This window comes from Alosa alosa, chromosome 4 (genome assembly GCF_017589495.1).
Source record: "Alosa alosa isolate M-15738 ecotype Scorff River chromosome 4, AALO_Geno_1.1, whole genome shotgun sequence".
NCBI classification, from domain to species: Eukaryota; Metazoa; Chordata; class Actinopteri; order Clupeiformes; family Clupeidae; genus Alosa; species Alosa alosa.
This window is the reverse complement of record NC_063192.1, coordinates 20,188,788-20,209,943: the sequence shown is the minus strand read 5'-3', so window position 1 is coordinate 20,209,943 and position 21,156 is coordinate 20,188,788. Positions and strand designations below refer to the sequence as shown.

The following is a 21,156-nucleotide window of genomic DNA, read 5'->3' as shown; positions in this document are numbered from 1 at the left end:
GAAGAAAAGTGAAAGCACTTACAAAAAAAGGGAAAAGAAAATGTCATTTTGCTCATTTAATGATTAAAAAAATATTTCTTTGCAAGACAAGACACACAAAACAGCCCTCCCATGATCCTCTACAGCGAGGAGAGGGAGAGAACAACGCAAACAATTAACAGCCACCATTTTCACACTGAACTGATGAATGGTGTCAAGAGGATGAGGTAAATGTTTTTTTTTTTCTATGGAAAAAAAAAGTTAAACAAAAAAAAGGCACAATTTACAACCAATCGTGCCAGGTAAATTCACAATAATAATAACAATAATAATTATCATTATTATTATCTTGGCAATAATAATAACATCATAACAGCAATAGAAAATATATGCAACAAAAATACAGACTGGTTTTTATGTTACAAGGCATCTTCCAGCCCAACCGTCCTGCCAGAACATCAACAATGGGCCACACACACCATTCCAACACCCCCCAAGCTCTCTCATGAGTCCTGCAACACTGTCAACTTTCAAATAAGAGGCAAAGAGACCGACAGTTTTTTTTTTTTTTTTTTTTTGAGAGATTATGGCAAGGCGGTGTCATTCACCTGGCCGTGATCTCGCCTTGCCCGAGGGGTGGGGCAAAGGCAGACTATCTGACCACCAGACAGGACACGCACAGTTTGGATGGGCCGATGCAGTCGTCGTGACAGAAGGCACCGCAGCCCTGGCACATGATCATGGCCTTGAGCCTGCACGAGCACTTGAGGGCCACCTCCTCGGCGGCGCTGTCGGCGAACGCCTGGATGCTGGCCAAGGGCTCTGCCCGCCGCCCGCCCGAGCCGAACCGTGCCGTTCGAAAGGCTGCAAGAGGTGGAGCACGCTGTCGGCGATGCTCCGCGAGAAGCCGCTCCCGTCCACCACCGACACGTTGGCCGTGTAGCTGAAGCCGCCGGCGCCTCCGCCCAGCATCCCTCCGCCCGTGCTCTGCTGCAGCTTGGGCGACTTGCCGTACAGCTGGAAGGGCAGTGAGGAGGTCGTGGAGGACGGCGAAGACGAGACGGGGGAGGAGAGGTCTCCCTGCCGGCCGTACGGGCTCCGGCCCTGCTCCTTTTTGGCCATGCGCACGAGGGACATCTCCATGTTGAGCAGGCCCTCCATGGCCCCTCCGCTTAAGAAACTGTCCATTGAGCTCGGCGGCTCCTTTTTGGTTATCACAGCAGCAGCAGGGGGAGGAGGTGGGGCGGCAGCAGTAGTGGGGCCGTTTCCTCCAGGGGGGTTTTTGGTGAGCGCCTGGCAAGAGGGGCGGGAGGAGACCTCGTTCTTCACCGTGGCGACCGGAGACAGCTGCTGTTGCTGATAGGGCTGAGGCGGGTGGGGGGGGCGGGGCTTTGGTAGGCCGCCAGTTGATCTTGACGGTGGGGACGACCTCGGAGGGGCAGAGGTCACCGTGGGGAGGGGACGGCGCGTCCGGCGTCGTCGTGCGGGAGTGGGGAGGCCCAAGGCTGTTGGAGTGCTGTTGCTGGAACATTCCAGGCCGTTCCGGAGTTCCGCCCCGCATGGGCTGCTGCCCAGGGAGCTCTTTGATCACCGCTGACTCGTAAGCTGCTGTGCTCTGCGAGGTAACGTCCAGCGGACGTCGGCTGGAGGAGGAAGACAACGACGAGGACATGGACAACGACGAGGGGAGGGACGTGATTACCGGCACGGCGCCTGGCGGCAGCCTCTTTGCCTCTTCAAACAAGCACGCCGCCCGAGACGGCATGGAGCCGGGCACCTGTGGCCCATACCCACGCCCAGAGGGCACCTTGTGTTGGTTGGGAGGAGGGGAGAACTCGGGGCCGGGAGAGTCCGTGGGGCCAGACGAGGAGGAGTCGCTGGGGCTCCTGAAGCGAGGGCCGGCTGCCACGCGGGGCTGGGGGCGGCCGGCCTGCTGGGACACCGTTGGGCTCCCGGGGAGCCGGTTGATCTCCAGCTTGCTGGCGGAGTGCGGCTGCGGCAGCACCTTCTCCAGCGGGAGGCTACCCTGGAGCAACTGGGTGACCAGCGGGTTGTTGGCCTCCACCGAAGACATCGGCCGTGCCAAAACGGCAGCCTTCTTGACCCCGCCGGAGGTCTGCTGCTGGGCAGAGCCGGACTTGTCCTCTGCCGACATCCGCCGGAGGAATTTAGCTTCGTCGGACGCTTCTGTTTGGATAACAGACTTCCCATTGTTGCGGCTTTGGTCTCTCTCCGCCTGGGCCAGGTGTGTCTGCCCCATGCCCTGCAGCCCTGTGCTGGACGCTTGGTCCAGGGTGTGGTTTGAGACATGAGCTCCGCGGCTGGGATGCTGCTGCTGCGACGACAACGGCTGCTGCTGTTGTTTCTGGGTTTGAATAACGGGCTGGTTCTGAACGCCGTTGGGGAAGCGGGTCTGCTGGATGACCGACTGGCCCTGGCCAGGGTTGGACACGTGGGAGTGGATAACCGGCTGCTGCTGGTGCTGCGGAGGCGGGCTGAACGTCCGGGACATCAGCCGGCTGGGGCTCTGGATGACCGGCTGGTTCTGCGGCTTGGCACCGGCGGCGCCACTCTGGACCGCCACACCGTTGCAGTCAGCTGTCGGCGTGTGCCAGTCCACCGACTCCTCTTCCGGGGCCTCGTTCTCAAAGTCTGAGGCGGTTTCCGTGGAGTCGCTGTGCCCCCCTGCGTCGTCATCCCCAGCCATGCTGGAGAGGTGAGTGATCGAGCTCTCAAAGCCTGCGATGGGCTTGCTGTCCAGCCCAACCTCAGTGCCACCGTGCAGCCCTCGTTCTCTGCTGCCCTCCCCCTCGCTCAGTCCGTTCCTGGACACAACAGCAGGAGTCTCCTGCGGTGGCTTGAGGTCAGATCCGTGCTGGATGACGCCGGCCGACGCTGACCGCTGCTCGTGCCCACTCTGCTGCTCCGCTTCCCAGGCCTGACTCCCGATGGCTGTCCGTGTCCTGATCACGTCCACACCCTGCGCTCCGAACCTGGGCAGAGAGTCCGGGATGGATGTGGGCATTAGCGAAACCGCCCCGCTCGGCCCCTTCTCCATCGCAGACGGTGACGGACTGCTCTCCGGTGGCGGCCTGCTGTCGTTCGAGTCGGCCTCCTCCGTGGAGGAGCCGTCTGGAAGGCTGCCCACCGACTCCGGCTCAGTGGGAATCTGTTTTGGAGTGTCTGGCTCGGCGTCGTCGGAGGCTTTGTCACTGGGGCTGGCCAAGAGCTTATCCTCCCCCGGCGAGAGCTCCTCCATCTGGGCCTGCGAGACGGGGCTGCCCCCTACCGACGGGGACGGCGTGGGGGTCTGCGGTGGCTCCGACAGAGGAAACGACGGGTTGGAGGAGGTGGAGGGAGACGGGGCGTGGGCCTTGGGCGTGGAGGCGGCCGTCGTTGTCGTGGATGACGACGCCGTCGTGGTCATCGCAGTCCTCTCCGAGTCTACAGCGGACAGCTGTAGTTGTGCTCCAGACGAATGAGAGCTCGCAGGTGAGCTCTGCTCCTCCATCTCGCCCCCCCCGCCGCCTCCTCCCGGCTCGACCGGGCCCGGGTGCTCTCGGGCCCGCCGCCCACTGCTGCGATCCGATAGCCCAGAACCGCCCCCCGGGCCGCCCCCGCCGGGCCCTGCCCCGTCGCCAGTGGCTGCAACAGCAGCAGCGGCCTCTCGCTGGGCGCGGGCCTGCTGGGCGCGGGCTTTGATGTCCGCCAGCGTCCGCGCCCCCGTCCCGGACCGCCGCCCCCCCGACCCCTCGTTGGGGGGCACGATCCGGGGACAGATTTGGTACGTTGGCGCCCCCTTGACCCAGGGCGGTTTGATCCGGGAGAGCTGTATCTAGAGAAAGTGGGAGAGACAAAAAACCGATACGTCAGACATTATACGTCCAAAAGCAAGAGACAACCAAGAAAGAATTCTAAGGAAACGGAACTCTAACTAAAATGTATACAAAAGCCCTCCGGTGTTGCCATTTGTTATTCTATGTTTAACAAGAATCCTAATTACATTAATAATCCCCTGATTAAAGTCTTAGGGTACGTTTGGACTTGGCTTCTTTTCTGACAAGAAGTTGTGCAGACCGCTTTTTCAGTTTAAAAAAAAAAAAATCTGCCATTGTTTTTGTTCCAAAAAGCAGCCAGACCACAGGTTTTGGTCAGAGCCTTATAGATATCTCTCTAGGGCTCTGGTTTTGGTTATTGTGATTGGTCAGTTGTCAAAAAACAGTGTGACATAGTGTGTTTTACTGCTAGAAGTTTAACATTTCTCAACTTTAAAAAGCGTTTTAAAAGAAGCCAAGGACATTTTTGAAAACACCTTTCTGCTCCATAGGATTATAATGTAAAACGAACACCGGCAGCTACGAAAAATAAGTCTAGTCTGAACGTAGCCTTATGTGACAAAAACAAAAGGGTGATGTACCCGGATTGGCGGGACCTTGGGTTCCTCGATTGTGGGCTGCGGCTTTTCCGAGTGGACACAGTCAACTGTGTTACGAAAGGACTGACGCTCATCAAGCCGTGGCCGTTTCTCGGGAAAGCTAGTGAAGGCCTGGGGCTCGTCGGGGCGCCTCTTCTGCTCCTTGGACAGGCCGGCGGGGCTGGAGGTGGCCGGGCTGGCGGCCGGGCTGCTCTCCCTGCTGCTGGCGCCAGTGCCAGCTGTGCCGGTGGTGATGACGGACGCGCCATCGTCCAGTGGGTCGGTGGCGATGGCGGCCGTGGAGGAGGACGAGGACGAGGAGGAGGAAGAGGAGGAGGAAGAGTCTGAGCTAGCAGCAAAGGCTCCCTGCCGGTCGGAGGCAGAGGAGGGCGATGAGGAGGGTGACGAGGAAGAGGAGGTGGAAGAGGAAGAGGAGGGGGAGGAGGTGGAGGCCACAGGGGGCTCGGGCACGTCAGGCAGGAGCCGGGCGGAGACATCGGACGCCTCGGGCTCGTCGCTGGACACAGTGGAGGCCGGGGTCGGGACGGGCTCCGGGACGGGGGAAGAAGGGGCCGCCTCTGGGGAGGGCACCTCGACAGGGGTCTCCATTTCTGAGTCGGCAGGCAGGACCACCTCGCCCTGAACGGCAGCGGCGGCGGCCTCTGGCAGCGGCGTGGAGGGGGCATCAACAGGAGTGTCATCAGCGGCGCCATCGTCCGAGGGTTCGGCGCTCTCCGCTTGTTCGGCCGCGGTAGCTGCGGTGGCGGCGGGACTGGTCTTGCAGAGGGTCCGTCGAGCCCGGCGACGCAGGTCTGCTCGTGAGCGACGCCTGATGCGCCCCTCCCGGCGCCGCCGACCCACACTGCGTCGCTTCGGTGTGGCAACAGCAGCAGTGTCTCTGTCCAGAACGGCCGCTGCTTCATCCCCTGGGTCACTCATGGTCAGTTTCAGGGCCTCCTCGTGAGTCAGGCCAGACCTGAAGCCAACAAAACACACGTTAAAAGTATACTGAATCAAGTATGTGTAAATGCAAATTCACTTCCTATTTAACTCCAAGACCAGTTTACCAAATAAATCCCTGATGGACACAATACAATGACACACACATTTCAATCCCCTGATAAACCCCCACCGAGACACTTGAAATGAGAGTTGAGTTGAATAGGATCAGTTAGATCAAATTCACTATCCAATATTTGCAATCAAATGAATTATCCTATACTTGCAAGCAAGGTTAGATTTCCAGGTACAGTACAAGAGTACTGATGATTCTGATGGTCAAATCTGAGACCCACCTAACGAATCCTTGATAGACACAATACAATGATATACCCAGAACTGAATCAACTGATAAACGCACAAAAAAAATATTTGAAAAGAGAGATTAGGTTCACTGTCCAATACTTGCATTCAATGAGGCTAGATTTCCAGTCCGATACTTGCATTCAGACTACGTTTACACGAAGCAGAGTATTTTCCTAAACGAATATCTGGCCATCTACGTTTGCAAGTAAAAGTGCATTTACACAAGACCGTTTTTTTTAAAAATGTGTTTACACGAACCCGTGTACATACATGCGGTCATGAGCACGCCAAACCACAGTGGCAGTCTAACGATAAGCTCAAGCTCACATTAACCAATCAGAACCCTGAAAAAGTCGCATGTGAGAACATGTAAATGTAAACAGTGGTCACACATTTGGTGTACTTCTGTCGCATACTGTGACGTTGGCTGCCCAAAACTCCATTTAGCACAGTTTACAACCAAACGCATAAACAAAGTTTTCCAAAAAAAAAAAATTACTTTGGCCGGAGTTTTTTGGATAACCGCTTTACTGGCTTAATTCTCCGCTTTCGCCTAAAAATGAAAGGCTCAAACGTAGGGAAATGTCTTCGTTTATAAAAATACACATGCTTGTGTAAACGGGGTCTCAGTAAGACTAGGTTTCCAAATAGGGCATAAGGCTTTGATTCAGACCTGGGATCTCACTCCTTGTCCAGTGAGACCTTTGCTCTACATGTTCCTCATATCTGCTGGCCTCTCTACACCCGATTTAGAGGAGTGTGTAATTACAGTGCATAAAAATGCACTGTTCTGTTATCCGAAGTCAACATCCATTAAACAATCTGCCCATCAACATCCATTCAACTTTCTGTCTATCAACATCCATTACACTATCTCCATTCAACTTTTAAACTATATACTCTGTCTCAGGCTTTAAGCATACAATCTGGCTCTCTTAAGACTACTATTTCCTCTGCCCACAACTGTTTCAAAATAAATGTCCTCACTACAATAATTCACTATTAAATAATTTAACTATTTAAACTACTCAACTATTTAACTGTTCAGCCATTTCAACTGTCAGTTGTTATCAACTATGACTCCTGCCAACTGTTTCCAAATTAAAGTTTGTTTGGCATTTTATGTTAATATACAGTATGTTTATATTTTCATGCACTGGTAATTTCCTCGAAATTACATTTTCTAGTTATTATTATTATTATTATTATTATTATTATTATTATTATTATATCCTTGATAAGCTAAATCCCATGCACTCCCTAAATCAACAGAGGAGATATGATTGCAGTCAGGTAAGGCAGAGCAACGATAAGTGAAATACAAGCTAAGGTAAGAAAAAAAGGAGTGTGGAATAAAAGAAAGAAAGAAAGAAAATGGATAGAAAGACCAATATAGAAAATAAATAATGGAGAGAAAAAGTAGATCTCATACCGTTGGCCATGATACTCCTCAAAGAACTTCTCTTTCCATGCCTCCACTTTCTTCTCTTTCTCCATCTCTTGCCTGAAGCGCACCTGCATTTCATGGGTAAACTCACCTGCACAGCGAAAGTAGTGAAAAGAAAGAAAAGAATTTAGCATCTTGCGAGTTCATCCGAACATTTCTTTGGTTTGATTTTCTTCAAAGGCTTAGTGATGTTCCAACATCAACGCACCCAATGTCACTAACCTTCGGCCAGTCGCTCTTTCCAACTCTGTGAGGCGTGTGTGAAAAACTCATTATTGAGGGCTGAACTACTGAGGCGAGGTAGTCCGTCGGGGCCAACCTGGTAAAGATCGGGCCAAAGAGTTAGAAAGCACAGCAAACGCAAACAGTTGAGCAACTCTACTTAATTCCTTTTGTCCATTGTAGTTTGTTTGGCAATGAGTTTGGCAAATTGTCTGGGAAACGTTTGACATATTCAAACAGGATGTGGAAAATTCCATGTTAATTGCAAGCAGAGGTGGAAAAGTCCAGCTTCAGAGAGTAAAAGTCCAACCACGTATTGGTTCTACCTTTGTAGTTAACACAGGTGATCTCACCAATTAGCTGCTCTACCTGGCTAAAGAGTTGTGATAATTAGAATCAGCTGGTTTAAGTGAATGGTTGGCACAGATATGTGGTAGGACTTTTACTTTCTGAAGCTGGACTTTTATACCTCTGATTGCAAGGTAGTATTTATTGTTACCATTTGCTACACTACTCCTGTTTGTATTGTGCATTGATTGTGCTCTATTTTTTGTAAGTCACTTTGGATAAAATCATCAGCTAAAAGAATAAATGTTAATAGGAAATGGAAATTGTGGCTGTGTGAGGTGGATACCCACCTGTCGGTCGACCTCAGGTAAGAGCTGTAGCAGCTGCTGCTGGGAGTGTGCGGGGAAGGCAGCGAAGGTGCGCATGTTGATGAGGGCTCGAATGTTGGTGTTCACCAGAATGGATCCTGGGGTCTCGAAATCGACTTCTACTCCTCGGCTTCTTTTCATGGGTCCTGTTGTCAACAAGCAACAAGATTAAGCAAGGAGGCAATTAATATATTAGCACACTTTCTGTGCCTTTAACACACGTAGCTTTTCAATAAGCTCAAAGCCCAATTTTTTAATGTACTTAGCACCATGTGGTTTGTACTGGAAATGCTACACCTCAAGTGTCACACTGGGGAGATTTCACAGCTTGTGGATGATCATTTAGCAAAACAATTCACATGGAAGCCAACAACATAAGCCATTCAAGTTTGCAGCCATTACAATCTCGGCATTCAATGAGCAGCCAACAAAACGAGATGTTGAATTAGCAACCAAAATGAACAGGGGTCAGACATGAACTCATTAGGGAAATCACTGTGGTTTTCTATGCTGTGTTAGCATAACTGTGCTGATGCTATGTGAAGCTAAACACAGGACGTCTATGCTAACCTACATGCTAGTAACATGCTTTTATCTGTGCTAGAGTATTTCTTTTCCTCACAAGCCACAAGGGACAGGCTAGAAATATCTATCTTTGGGTGATTAGAGAGTGATCCTGGGAGAGAGGAAAGTTACAGGGACATGGCAGTAAGCTACGCTAACTCATGGTTACAAAGATATGGCAGTAAGCTGAGTTCTCTCATGTTTACAGGGACATGGCTGTAAGCTAAGCTAACTTATGGTGACTTTTTGGAAGTGTCTAAGAGACAGGAAGTAGATTGTTTTTGTGGACATTAAGGGAGGTTTTCAGTAGTGGTTCTAGGGGTGCAAACGTAACAGTGGTGGATTGAGAGTTGGGTTGGGTTGGGTTGGGGGCAGTAGTGGTGGTTGAGGGGGGACAGTCTTGACACTAGACCTCAGTACCTGAGCGGAGGCCAAGCATGCTCTTGAAGTGCTGGGGGCGCTTCCAGCCCAGCTCGGAGTGGGCACGCAGCGTGGGGCCCGAGCCCCCCCTAGTGCCTTCCCTGCGCCTCCCCTGGGCTCCTACGGGGGCGAGATTTGGGGGAGGAGGAGTGGGTGTTGTGAGATATACACTCTTCATCATTGTGAGTGGAGGCAGGGGGCAGATGGAGGTAGGGGCAGTTCAGTTTAGCTCAGCTCTCAGACAGATAGGGCCAAAGGGTGCAGCAGAGGGCAGTAGTGGTGGCAGAAACAGCAGCAGCATTTGCGAGTGAGCAATAAAATAAGCTGCGGGGTGGGGTGGGAGCGACACCAGGATTGGCATAAAGGTAGGGTGTGGGGCGGAGCAAATCAGGTGTTGGCACAGATGGGGGAAAAAAAAGGGGGAAAGAAAGGTGGTGGAGGGCCGCAAAAATGCAGACGCAAAAAGCAAGGAGGAAGGTGGTGTCCATGGCAAGTGCACAGGGACTGAGGGGTACGTACTGAGGGGGTTCTTGCCCCCCACCCCCCTCCCACCACACAGTGTTACTCTGGGATAGCACTTTTTAGTATGAGGCTAAAGCAATCTGAGGAGGTAGACGAGTGGCCACTGGCAGGAAGGGAACCGAAGATGGGGGAAGGGGGAAAAAAACGGCGCCAGCCAGAAGAAGCAGCCATATGCATGATTAAAGAGTGTCAGGGCAGAAAATTATAAACCTCGTCAAGCTGCATGGGAAAGACAGGACCACAGACAGAGCAGGAGGGGGGAGATAAACAAACCGTTGAGGAGAGGAGAGGAGGGTTTAGCGGAGAGGAGTGTGTGCGTGAGAGAGGGGGGAAGATAGGGGTGCAAGCTTGGAAGAATGAAAACAGTCTTAACCTGATGGCACGTGCTCTCCGTTGACCTTGAGTGGAGTGAGAACGACGCGAGGCATCATCACCGACTTCTTTCTCTGTCTGCCGGACTGCAATGAACAGCGAGTTTACAGTGAGGAGAGGAAAACAAGTGTGCAGAAGTGAGCGAACACGAACACACACACACACACCTTAGTTGCCCCTTTAAAATGATATGAAATTTCTGATACATAGCACTTCTTCTACTTGTTCTTGTTCTCATTTCCCTCCCACTGTCACAAACCCAAAGGAAACACGTGACCAGCATTGACTAATATGAATTTATTTAACAAGTCACAGCCAGAGCTCTGTTAAAAACAGAAAGTACTTTACGAGCAGAACCCTGCTTCCTTGCAACAACAAGGTTATTATTGTTGAGTGGTGCAAAATTAATGTTCTATTTAAAGCCAAACGCTGAATAAAAGCCCAGCCTGACTGAACTGTGAAGCAACAAACAGTGAGCCTTGTTTCAATTGATCCTTCTAAAGGAAGAGCATTTGCCTTCACTGTGAGTCTATGCCTTCAGCTTGACACGTTTAACATAGCTTTAGCACACATTAGAAATGCCCTACAAACTTAATAGATAAGGGTGCAAATTCCTGGCTACAGATGAAATGCTGAGTAATGCCTTCGTACCGTTGCTGTCAGTTGGACCACCACACGACCACAGTGAGTCAAAGATAATGCAAAGGGACTCCCCCATTTGTCAAACCCTCTCTGTCTTTTAGGGGAATACTGGCCATAGACACATCACTTCTGCCTCAACAGGCCCCGAGACTAAAATGGTACACTGCACGCATTCCCTACTGTATTAACATTCATAAGTCTAGCCTTGTCAGGTTCTGTGCCAGACAGGCTTTTGTTTTTAACCTAGAGAGAGAGAGAGAGAGAGAGAGAGAGAGAGAGAGAGAGAGAGAGAGAGAGAGAGAGAGAGAGAGAGAGAGAGAGAGAGAGAGAGAGAGAGAGATGGGTTTTATGAAATATTAATAGTTCCATAAAAAGCCTTTGCCATATCAGGAAGCCTTTCTGACCATTTTTGTTCCCTTGAAGGCAGTCAAAGAAAAAAAAAAAAAACATTCCAAAGAGTTCAGGGTTCTGAGCAGCCCATTGTTTATGGAGTCTGGAAAAAAAAAGGTACAGTACACGATACCGGAGAACGGCTGTTGACATTTGATCTCAACAGCCAATGAAATTACAGCTCTCCCCTTCTGTGCTCTTGAGGCAGTAAGTTGATTGGTTAGAATGGTGTATAGCTCTGTCCATGTACTTCATTTTCCATTGACACAGCCAGGCAGGGCAGACAAACATGTGCACCAGAATTGTTTTATGACCATACAGAATGATAGCTGTAGGACCATAAGAAGCAATTCCCTGAATTTGACTAAAAATATCCATGTAAAGAATAAACCCTGTTTCCGATACTAATCTAAAATATTTAGAATCGGAAACAGCGTTTATTCTTTACATGGATCTCTAAAAGCTCCCACAAAGTGGTCACTAGTCTTCCCACACACACACAGAGTATGTAGGTAAAACGAACTTATGGAGGAGCACTGGGAGTTCTAGATCAGATCCTATTGTCCTGTACAAAGTGCCTTCCCCCTCCCGTGAAGACTTACCTGTGAGGATCGGCTGAGTCGGGTCTGGGGCTCTGTGGAGCAGGAGGCGCTGGAGGACGTCTCGTCCACCGAGGCTGGGGAGGAGGAGCAGAAGACAGGACACCACCATTACTCACGACAGACTCTCGCCTCTCGTCTTGGCGCACGCAGAAGACAACCCGTGCAGCGTCAGCGCTAACAACGCTACGGAGGCTTCGGGCCTCGGCTCATTGAGACTGATAAACGCTCAGTCCACAAGGAGAGAGCAAGAAACAACACTTAAAATGCCTGCTGCCTTTTACCCCACGCTGGAGAGAAGCGACCGAGCACGCCACGGAACATGCTATTATTACACACAGCATATACATATTAAACGACAGATGTCTTCAGCAGAAGGAAACTTATGTAATACTGACATGAAAGTAATCACACAGTAGGCTAGATAATGTGGGATTTGTGCACAGATAGCACAAACAAAAATATAAATGCCTTCGGTGCGCTCTCAAGTCAAAGGCTCCTGTTAAATAGCTCCATGGAAATAGCGGACTGGGAGCAGGAGTATCGTTATGTAGCCCTGTTAAACCTGCCCGGCACATGCTGCACATGTGAAGGCTTCCATTTATTAATTAATTCATGTTAGTTAGAGGAAGTGGACCAATATAAACCAGGACGTGCTGAGATTCTCGTGTGTACATCACACAAGCAACAATGGTGAACAAACAAGATGCTGTAATCTCAAGAAAAAGAGCGCAGGCCCATTTCCTATTTTTGGCACTGTGGCTGGGCAAATATGGTACAGTTTCCCTGGGTTTTGCATCATCTAAACAAGCACTTTATAAACCAGGGAGACAGATCTTTATACAGCGGTAGAGACAGATCTGACTAGCAGACGCACAGATCCTTCTGAGCCATTACTAAATCCCTGAAGAGAAAAATGATAAACGTGTGAAAAATACTGTTGTTTCAACTGGATCTCTAGATATTGTGTCTTATCCTTGAGCAGAGTAAGTAAGTAATACTAATTAACACATGTTAAAACCAAAATTGATATATAATTGTCAATTTGAGTGACAAGAATGTCCGAAGACTGGTTTTAATATACACAAAAACATGTTTTCAAACCACTCTCATCTAGGTCACTGCTGGCTGTGGCATGTGCTGCGGTAACTATGGCAACACACACATCTTCAAAAGAAGTAGTAGGGAGGGGGAAAAAAAAAAAGGAAAAAAAAAAGAATCAATGTCGCTTCAGCTTTCCATGTTCTTTCTAGAGGGAGGGCAATTTGACGATTCACTCTGGATGGTGTTCAACCAGCTTAATTTCAAACATCTTTGGACTGAGGCCTTGAAACACATTAGAACACTACAGGGGGGCTTCATTTCAAATCCATTGCTGATGTCACCTAAATCGAGCCAATCAGAGACCATGTGCCTACCGTCATTCTCACCGCTGGCAGCAGCTGTTTCCGTGGAGTCGCAGCTCTCTTGCTCGGCCCCCTCTGCTGCGCCGACCGTCGCCGTGGACGCTGTCGCCTGTGTAGCTGCTGCAGCAGCATCCGCACCCTCTGTCGCTGTGGGGCTCTTTGTCCACTGAAGGGCATTTTTCTGGACAGAATGAGGTGGTCATCAGTAACAATAACATGGCTGGTTGGGTCACTGCAGCATACACTGTGCATGTTCTTCTGTCTAGTATGGGATAACTTGCTGCATGTATGTGTTGAGCGAAGAGAGGTTTCAGAGTTCTGCTTCTAGGTTTTTATCTCCACGGTACACCTGACAAGGTGAATCTGTGGACCTCTTGATCAGCTGAAACACCTCGAGAACATTTTTATAATAACCAGAGTTAGAATGGAGATTTTTAGAGCCTGAAACGGCCCTAGGAGCAGGACTGTGATCCCCAGGTCTCGCTAGTAACTTAGCAACCTTACATAGAAGTGCTGATTTGTGATGCTACCTTTAGGGTGAAGAGACTCATTCTGCCTGGCAGCTTGAAGAAGATGCTGTTCTTCACTCGGTCACCCCGCACCTGAGAGTGAAGCATGGTGACCAGGCAGGCCAGAGGGGCTGTGCCACTGTCACACACACACACACACAGAGGGGAGAGACAAAAGAAATGAGGTGAGAATCAAAAAAATGCCAACCTTCCATTTGGACAAAAGGATATTGTTATTCTAATCTTACCTTCTAAATAGTCCATGTACAAGCACAAGCATGAAAAAGGAAGAGAAGATAGTTATTCACATTGTGCACACAACATTTCAAGTTCATATAAGCACAAGCATAACTGAGATTCTATGAATGTGTAGATTTGAACATTAAAAGAATAACTGAAGGAGCGGTCACCTCATCTCCTTCAGGCCTTTCGTCTGAATGACATGGAGGATCTGTTTGGGGGTCATGGGGGCGTCAGAGAAGTTCTCCAGAACCTGACAAGAGACAACGGTTTGGGTTCAGTTAATGTTGTCAAATAAAGTCAGTCAAGTCTTACACACTCAATACGTATACCCACATATACCTATATTTACACATTGTCCCCTTACAATTATAAGGTTCAATTTGACATTATTATCAAAATTGAGTTAATGACACAATCTTATTCTGGAACACCTCAAGAAGCTGAGGTGAGGTGTTTCTTATATCTAAAGAGTTTATCAGTATAACTCTATGGAATTCTAAGACTTTGAAGCTCAATATCTACTCAGAACGTAGATAGAACCTTATAAAATTCCAAGGGGACCACATGTCTGCAAGCTAATTTATTGAATTAGGGATTGCTTTTGGGTGGGAACAATTACAGCGTTTACAGTATTTGACAACGAACCTGTGACCTGAATAGAAAAGGTTTAGTTCAACTAATGCTTTAAGGAATTATCCGGAGTAAAATGCACTTTAGATCAATTTTACGGATGATTGGGAGTACATACGTTGAGTTGACATCAAAATCATATCATTCGGATGTGTTTTGAGAAAGTTCGATTTTACCGTTTTTAGTCAAAACTCTGGAAGCCTGGAAGTGACCAGGGCATGTCATTTCGCCGCTACAAAACGCTATTTTTATACCTCTTCTACAGTTCCAAACAACATTACACTTACGATCATCCGTAAATTGATCTAAAGTGCATTTTACTCCGGATAATTCCTTTAAGTCTCGCTGCACAGTCGTTCAGTCACTCCAGGCATACACAAATACAGTATCTTGAACACTGGAGCACATGCGCACACACACACACACACACACACGTGCGTCCATCTCCCTCACTGACATTGTCATTTTCAAATCTATCCTACATGAGGGCTGTTTTAAAATGACACACACACACACCTCAAACATTTGTCAAGCGAGCTATTTTTAGACAGGCACAATCATTCCAGCTGCCTCTTGTGCATTCAAGATGCTATTTGTCCACCGCCGACTAAAAGCACCTCAAAGACACATTGACCCCACCCACATGCATCATGAATATCCCCAAGAACCCCCCCCACCCTAACTCTCCCCTTCACCCATACAACTGGCTCCCCTCATATAAAATACTTCAGTCTTTAGCTTTGGTCAACTTCAACATGCACAGCCCACTTCTTTCATTCAGTGTGGTGATATAACCAGTAACCACAGCTCATTTAAATCAGCAGGGCCTTAATGTATGTGTGGGTACCGCTGGTGGCAAATAAAAAGGAATGGTTCACATCAAGCCAGAGGAACTGAAATTCTAGCAGAGGCTGAATTTGGCAGGCGTGTGATGGCTCTGTGTGTGTGTGTGTGTGTGTGTGTGTGTGTGTGTGTGGGAGAAGCCACTCTCCGCCCCACCACACCCATCCGAAATGGATGCACCAGTGTACTCGCTCCTGGCGTTGAGCCAGTTTATGTACTTTCCACACCCACGCTCAAGCGAACCACACAAACGCTCATAAGCAAGCATCTCATGAATGTGGACTTCAACCGGCACCAGTGCCGCCGCCACATCGGTCGTACCACACGGAGTGAAGCAGTCAGCAGACCGGTCACACAGACAAGAACACACACACAGGATCTGTGATGATGAATATACTTTTAGCCCCTTCAGCAAGGACACTGAAACGATTACGGTACTGACTACTATTAAAAGGCATCTCCAAATTAACCAAGGACAGCGACTACTCACACTCAGTGGCCTACTAAGCTATATGAAAGCTTTATAGACTTTCTACACAAGCACCACTGACAGTATGGCGACTGTATTAAGAATGGGTCTCATTTCGGTTGCTAGTTCTGTGTGCAATGATTAAAGTGAACGAGAAACTGTGTACCACAATCATTCCTGAAACAGTCGTTAATGCGACACTGTATCAGTAACATTTACATTTCCCAGCCAGGTCGGATGTAAAAGTTGATAACATTCTTTTACACCTAGCTCAGTCAGTCTGACACTGAAATGCTAGCTAGTATAAGTATAAGTATATACTCTTTTGATCCCGTGAGGGAAAATTTGGTCTCTGCATTTAACCCAATCCATGAATTAGTGAAACACAGCACACAGTGAGGTGAAGCACACACTAATCCCGGCGCAGTGAGCTGCCTGCAACCACAGCGGCGCTCGGGGAGCAGTGAGGGGTTAGGTGCCTTGCTCAAGGGCACTTCAGCCGTGGCCCACTGGTCGGGGCTCGAACCGGCAACCCTCCGGTTACAAGTCCAGAGTGCTAACCAGTGGGCCACGGCTGCCCGTCAAAGCTAATAAGCACACGTGGTCCACTTGTGTGGTGGACACATTTTACTCTACCCAACAACATGCCATGTTGTAGAATTTTGTCAATTGTGACAATAATTCCAGCCAGCGAGCAGAGTTACCATCATAACAACCATTTTATGAGGTGCACTTTAAGAATGCCTGGAAAACAAAACATTTTAGTTCACTAGAGCAGTCCAGAAAAATGCACAGGACTGGTAATGGGCTATTCCCAGAGTACTTCACTAGTGTCTGAACTGGGGGCTGTAATGAGACATTCCTGAGGTGTTTTCAAATGAGAGGACAGATAAAAAGGGTTCTTTCTGATATGTAGGCCTAGGTGAATACTCATTCTGAGGCCTGTTTTGGCTCTGTTGACTGTGTTCAAGGACAGGCAATGAAACAGGAAATGGAAGTGAATTCAAGCCTCTGTCAGATGGAATGCATGCTTTGAACACAAAAACATGAACGCGCAAATTCCACCATGGCAACACACAGACGCATGAGCACTTCAAAAAGGGGGAACGACACAAGACTGTGTTGTGTTGTGTGGAGTGTGAGAGCATGCACCAGTACACACACACACTAGAATTAGGCGGAAATGAACAAGGGAAACTGCACAACCATTGGATTTCCCCTTCACCACAGTATGACATTACAGTAAGTTGAAATTCAGAAACTATACGGTCAGAACACAACACCACTGACATGGCGAAAAAGGTTTTGCATGAATAACTACAAGGTCCCCTACATGCTGTGCCCACACAAATGTCTTATTTTAATTGCATGCTTTTCATTTTGGCATTTCCCACAAATCAATTTTCAGGAAGTTGACAAACAGATTCAAAGAGCACATAACTTAAGAGTTAAAACACCACATGCTTGTAGAGTGTGTACAATAGAGTAGAGTAAATGTGTAGAGTATAACACATCTGCAGTAATATCAAATAAAATTCAAAAAGTCTAAGTGTAACATGAATTATTACAGTTCATACAAAGCAATGTATAATTTACTGCTGTCAATTGCCTATGTTTGTTTTAACTCTATGTTTTTGATTTATTACAGATGCACACTGACAGACCGGCGTCTAGACAGTTCCAGAGGTGGGGGGGGGGGGATTTAAACCAAGTAGAGAGCCCCCTTCTCCACTGACACAGTCTGACCACACAGCTGTCTGATGTAGCATTGGCTAAGCCCACACTATGCAATTTTTGGTCTCCTAAAGAAATAAGGCAGTTAAAAAAAAAAAAAAAGGGGGCAGAAAAAGACGGACCACAAAAAAGGGAACAGCCTTACCCTCTTCCTGTCACACGACACAAAGACACACCCTGCCTCCTCACTAATGAGGACCAAATTGTCTATAAAACCCAACTACCATCGTGTATAGTGTATGAGGTGTATTACAAAACAGAGACTAAAGCATTTCGGTGCGAGATCATCTAACGTGGCTCATGTTCTCAAGTTCAGAACCCCATTTTAATATTGAGGATACATGACAAAAGACACAATCAATAGCAGATGTTAGAGAGGTCTTGCAGAAACGGGGGTAAACAGAAATGTGCAATAAAATATTCAAGCCAGCAAGGGCGTCTGCTTGCATAACAACCTACTTTAGCTTTCTCACACATACAAAAATGTTTTGATGCATTGTTAAAATTAAATCTGGGCCCTGAGGTTCTTTTGGCTCTGCTTTTAAAAATATTGCCTGAATTTAGGAAATCCACGTAAGACCCACATGTTGCCGACTCCGAATCTTTGTGAAATGGTATGGCAGTGTCACAACACATGACCACCCCACTGCACAGTCAGGTGGGGAAAAATCTCCAGTCAGCTGAGGTGAAGTAACTAAATAGTGAAAACCCTGTGCCAGAAGTGCATTAATCAGATCATGCACACAACCACTGTATGTCTGATGAGGAATATGTGCTTATTCCACTATTCTGTCAGGAAATAGGCTATGTCCTAATGACATTGTGGAGAGCCTAATCATTGAGCTGGCAATGATATGCATGTGCCTTGAGGTGTACAATTAGTGTACATTTAAGTTGATGGTTGAACAAGGGCACAGGTCAGAAGTGAGCCTAATGCAGTGATGAAGACATTCAGATGAGTCTTGGTGATCACTGTATTTAACAAGAAATCTGCTTAGCTCAATAGTAAATAAAGAACAGCCAGCAGATGCAAACAGTATATATTTCTGGTCAGGAGTCCGGATTGACTGCCCAGAATGACATTGGTTGTTATAAGGAACACTGAACTTGCCAGACAAGAGTCCTTGTATGGACATGAATTAAGATCAGTATAAAGCAATCATTTTCCTTATGAGAAAATAGTGTTGTGCAGCTGAATAACACTTCACTGACAGTAAAATCTCCTTTATGTGTCTCTTCACCCCCCCCCCACCCCCTTCCCAGTCTTCTTCCATTCTTGAAGAAGTCTTTACAAAAAATACTATTTTTAGGCCTCACTTTTTTTGCCCACTTTCAATTGCTATCACAATTACTTCCAAGCATCTATTAAAAAAAGCTTCGTAGGCTGCTTAAATCCAATCGCATAAACGGCATCTTATTTAGCCTATGGTCTAGCTGACATTAGTCAGTCATCATATATGATATATCCACGCTTTGCAGTTATTCAGTAGTTATTCGGCTCAGTAGTCTAGCTATAATTATGACAATTATGATAAAATTATAACAGTCGATACGTGACAATTTAACAAAACATTACAGTTAATGGCAACAATAACAATGGGTGAGCAGGAGTGGCTGAGTAGGACAGCCAAGCTAGTCATGGCTCTCTATACTTATTCTGAACAGCAGCTTGACTGATTTAATCAAAGAGGCAGTTAAATCTCTTATGAAATTAAAGTAACTTGGACGACGTATAAAACGTGCAATTCTCGTGTGGCGTATTTAGACTAGGTAAGAAAAGCAAACTTGTACCTGGCTCATTCTGGTAACAGCAATCAGTACGCTAACTAGCTAGCAGCTAGCTCGTCATATGTCTACAATCTCAGGCCATGCTATTGTTTGTTGAAATGTGTGGTCTCCAATTATTTAAAGAAAGTAGATAAACATTATTATTGAATCTTCTGCCAAAATACTTGTGGCAATAACTGAAGTGTTAAGTGTACATTGATTCGACGCCAACAAGAGAGCTTGCAAACAAAGGGTCAATCGGATAGCGAAGTAACGTTAGCTAGAGAGCTAGCTTTCAAGCTGCATATGCCTGTGTTTGTATCACAGCTAGGATAAGACGCTAGGCTACTATGCAAGCAATCATCTATGCAGCTATGGTACAACATCCATAGTCAATGTTGAAAAATTAAGGTTTATGGAAATCAATGTGTGGATGATATGCATGCACTTAGGCAACAACGCCCTAAACATCCCCAGTATCATGTCCAAACGCCCGCCTGAGCTCTGGTAACGCAGCTATGGGTTTCAGAGCACTCCCTCTGGCTACACAACGTCGCTGCTGCGGGTACATTGCCAGACATGGTAAAACAGCCCGGGCTACGACGCAGCTTTGTTCGGTTGGTCACACCATCCGGTCCACTTCCACCATTGTTTGAAGGCTGTGCAACAACAAACAGTACCCAATGTTAATACAAATAACAATATATTACCATACGAGCCGCCTCAGCCCACGTGCGCTCCTTCTTTCTCTTCTGTTTGTCCTTCATTTCCTCGCTCTCCTGTCTCGGTTACGTTAGCAAGCTTGCTCAATAAGGTGGATATGAAGACCGTTCAAGGCAGAACCAGCTAGCTTCAGTTTCCGATTTTTCTGCTGCTGCTTCCTTTCGCTTAGTAGACCAGAATCTATTTTCCTTTCGGTCCGGATCCGACGATGTGGAATTCCGCGGCTTTTGAATTTGCATTAATCTCAAATTTATATTCTGGTTGAACAGCACTGCCCTCGTCTTTGTAAACGTTGGCTAGCTAGTAAACATGCACAGGGCGCACTGGCGAGCAGACCCCAGCAGCTACAAACGCTCCGAGCATACTGCAGGAAACCCTCACTTTGGAATGCAAGAAGGGGAGGACACAACAACGAGGTCAAAGGTCACACTCACTGCAGGAATGCAACACAAAACAACTCTTCCCAACCCCCTCTGTCGTTTCACAGTGGATTTTCACTGACGTGCCTGATGAGACGCTATTGTAGATCAACCCCTCCTTTTAAAGATACACTTTATGCGGAGACACAGTGGCGTCGTTTTGTTCCTCCAATCATCTGCTATATTATTTTATGATCGTTACAATACCATTACTAAAATAAGAAATTAGAGTATATCATGATGATTTAACCACAAAATACATTAGCCAAACATAATTATAATTAATTTAACTAATGTAAATAAATTGCATTTACGTGATTCCTTTGGCTGTGAATGGTAGATTGCTTCATGAAGCAAAAACAGTATCAGGCAGCAAATTCTTTTGGGTTCAAAAGGTGCAAATGGAAAACAACATATCTGCCCAGACCTGATATATGCACCAGGTGCCCTATGTTCATACAAACAAATACACCTCATTCAGGTAACTCAATCTTCATCATAAGAGAAAAAAATGTAAACATGCCCAGATGTTTTGCTTGTTCAGACAAGAAAGCTTTAAAACAAACATAACTAGCAGGGATCTCAGTAGTAGTGAAATCAGGCCATTTGAAAACATCTATCCATATTTCTTGTGTGAAATATGCTTTATATACTTTTGGGTGAATAAGTGAAAGGTGCTTGAATATCATTTACAATTTCCTTGCTGTCTTGATTCCAACATTACAGAACACAAAGAAGGGTAGAAATTGGTGAGATTGAAGATGTGAGAGCCCCCCTGGATTACAATCCCTAAGTGAAGGACAAAACTGGGATATGAACCCAGGTCTGTTCACCCAGACATCTTGCAGCAAAATGTTTCATCACATAATACAGGTTAATTC

The 21,156-nt window shown here is 47.3% G+C and overlaps 1 protein-coding gene across 1 annotated transcript; it reads right to left on the bottom strand.

The window, feature by feature from the left end:
• Positions 1 to 43: 43 nt before the first annotated feature.
• asxl1 (ASXL transcriptional regulator 1) lies at positions 44 to 20,284 on the bottom strand. Its single transcript, XM_048240993.1, is given in 15 exon segments — positions 44 to 798; positions 801 to 1,377; positions 1,379 to 3,814; positions 4,397 to 5,369; positions 7,131 to 7,236; positions 7,368 to 7,464; positions 8,006 to 8,169; positions 9,008 to 9,127; positions 9,903 to 9,987; positions 11,536 to 11,609; positions 12,951 to 13,119; positions 13,469 to 13,586; positions 13,696 to 13,698; positions 13,858 to 13,940; positions 19,844 to 20,284. Coding segments are annotated over 15 exon segments (5,229 nt in total). The 5' UTR covers positions 19,901 to 20,284; the 3' UTR covers positions 44 to 631.
• Positions 20,285 to 21,156: the final 872 nt, after the last annotated feature.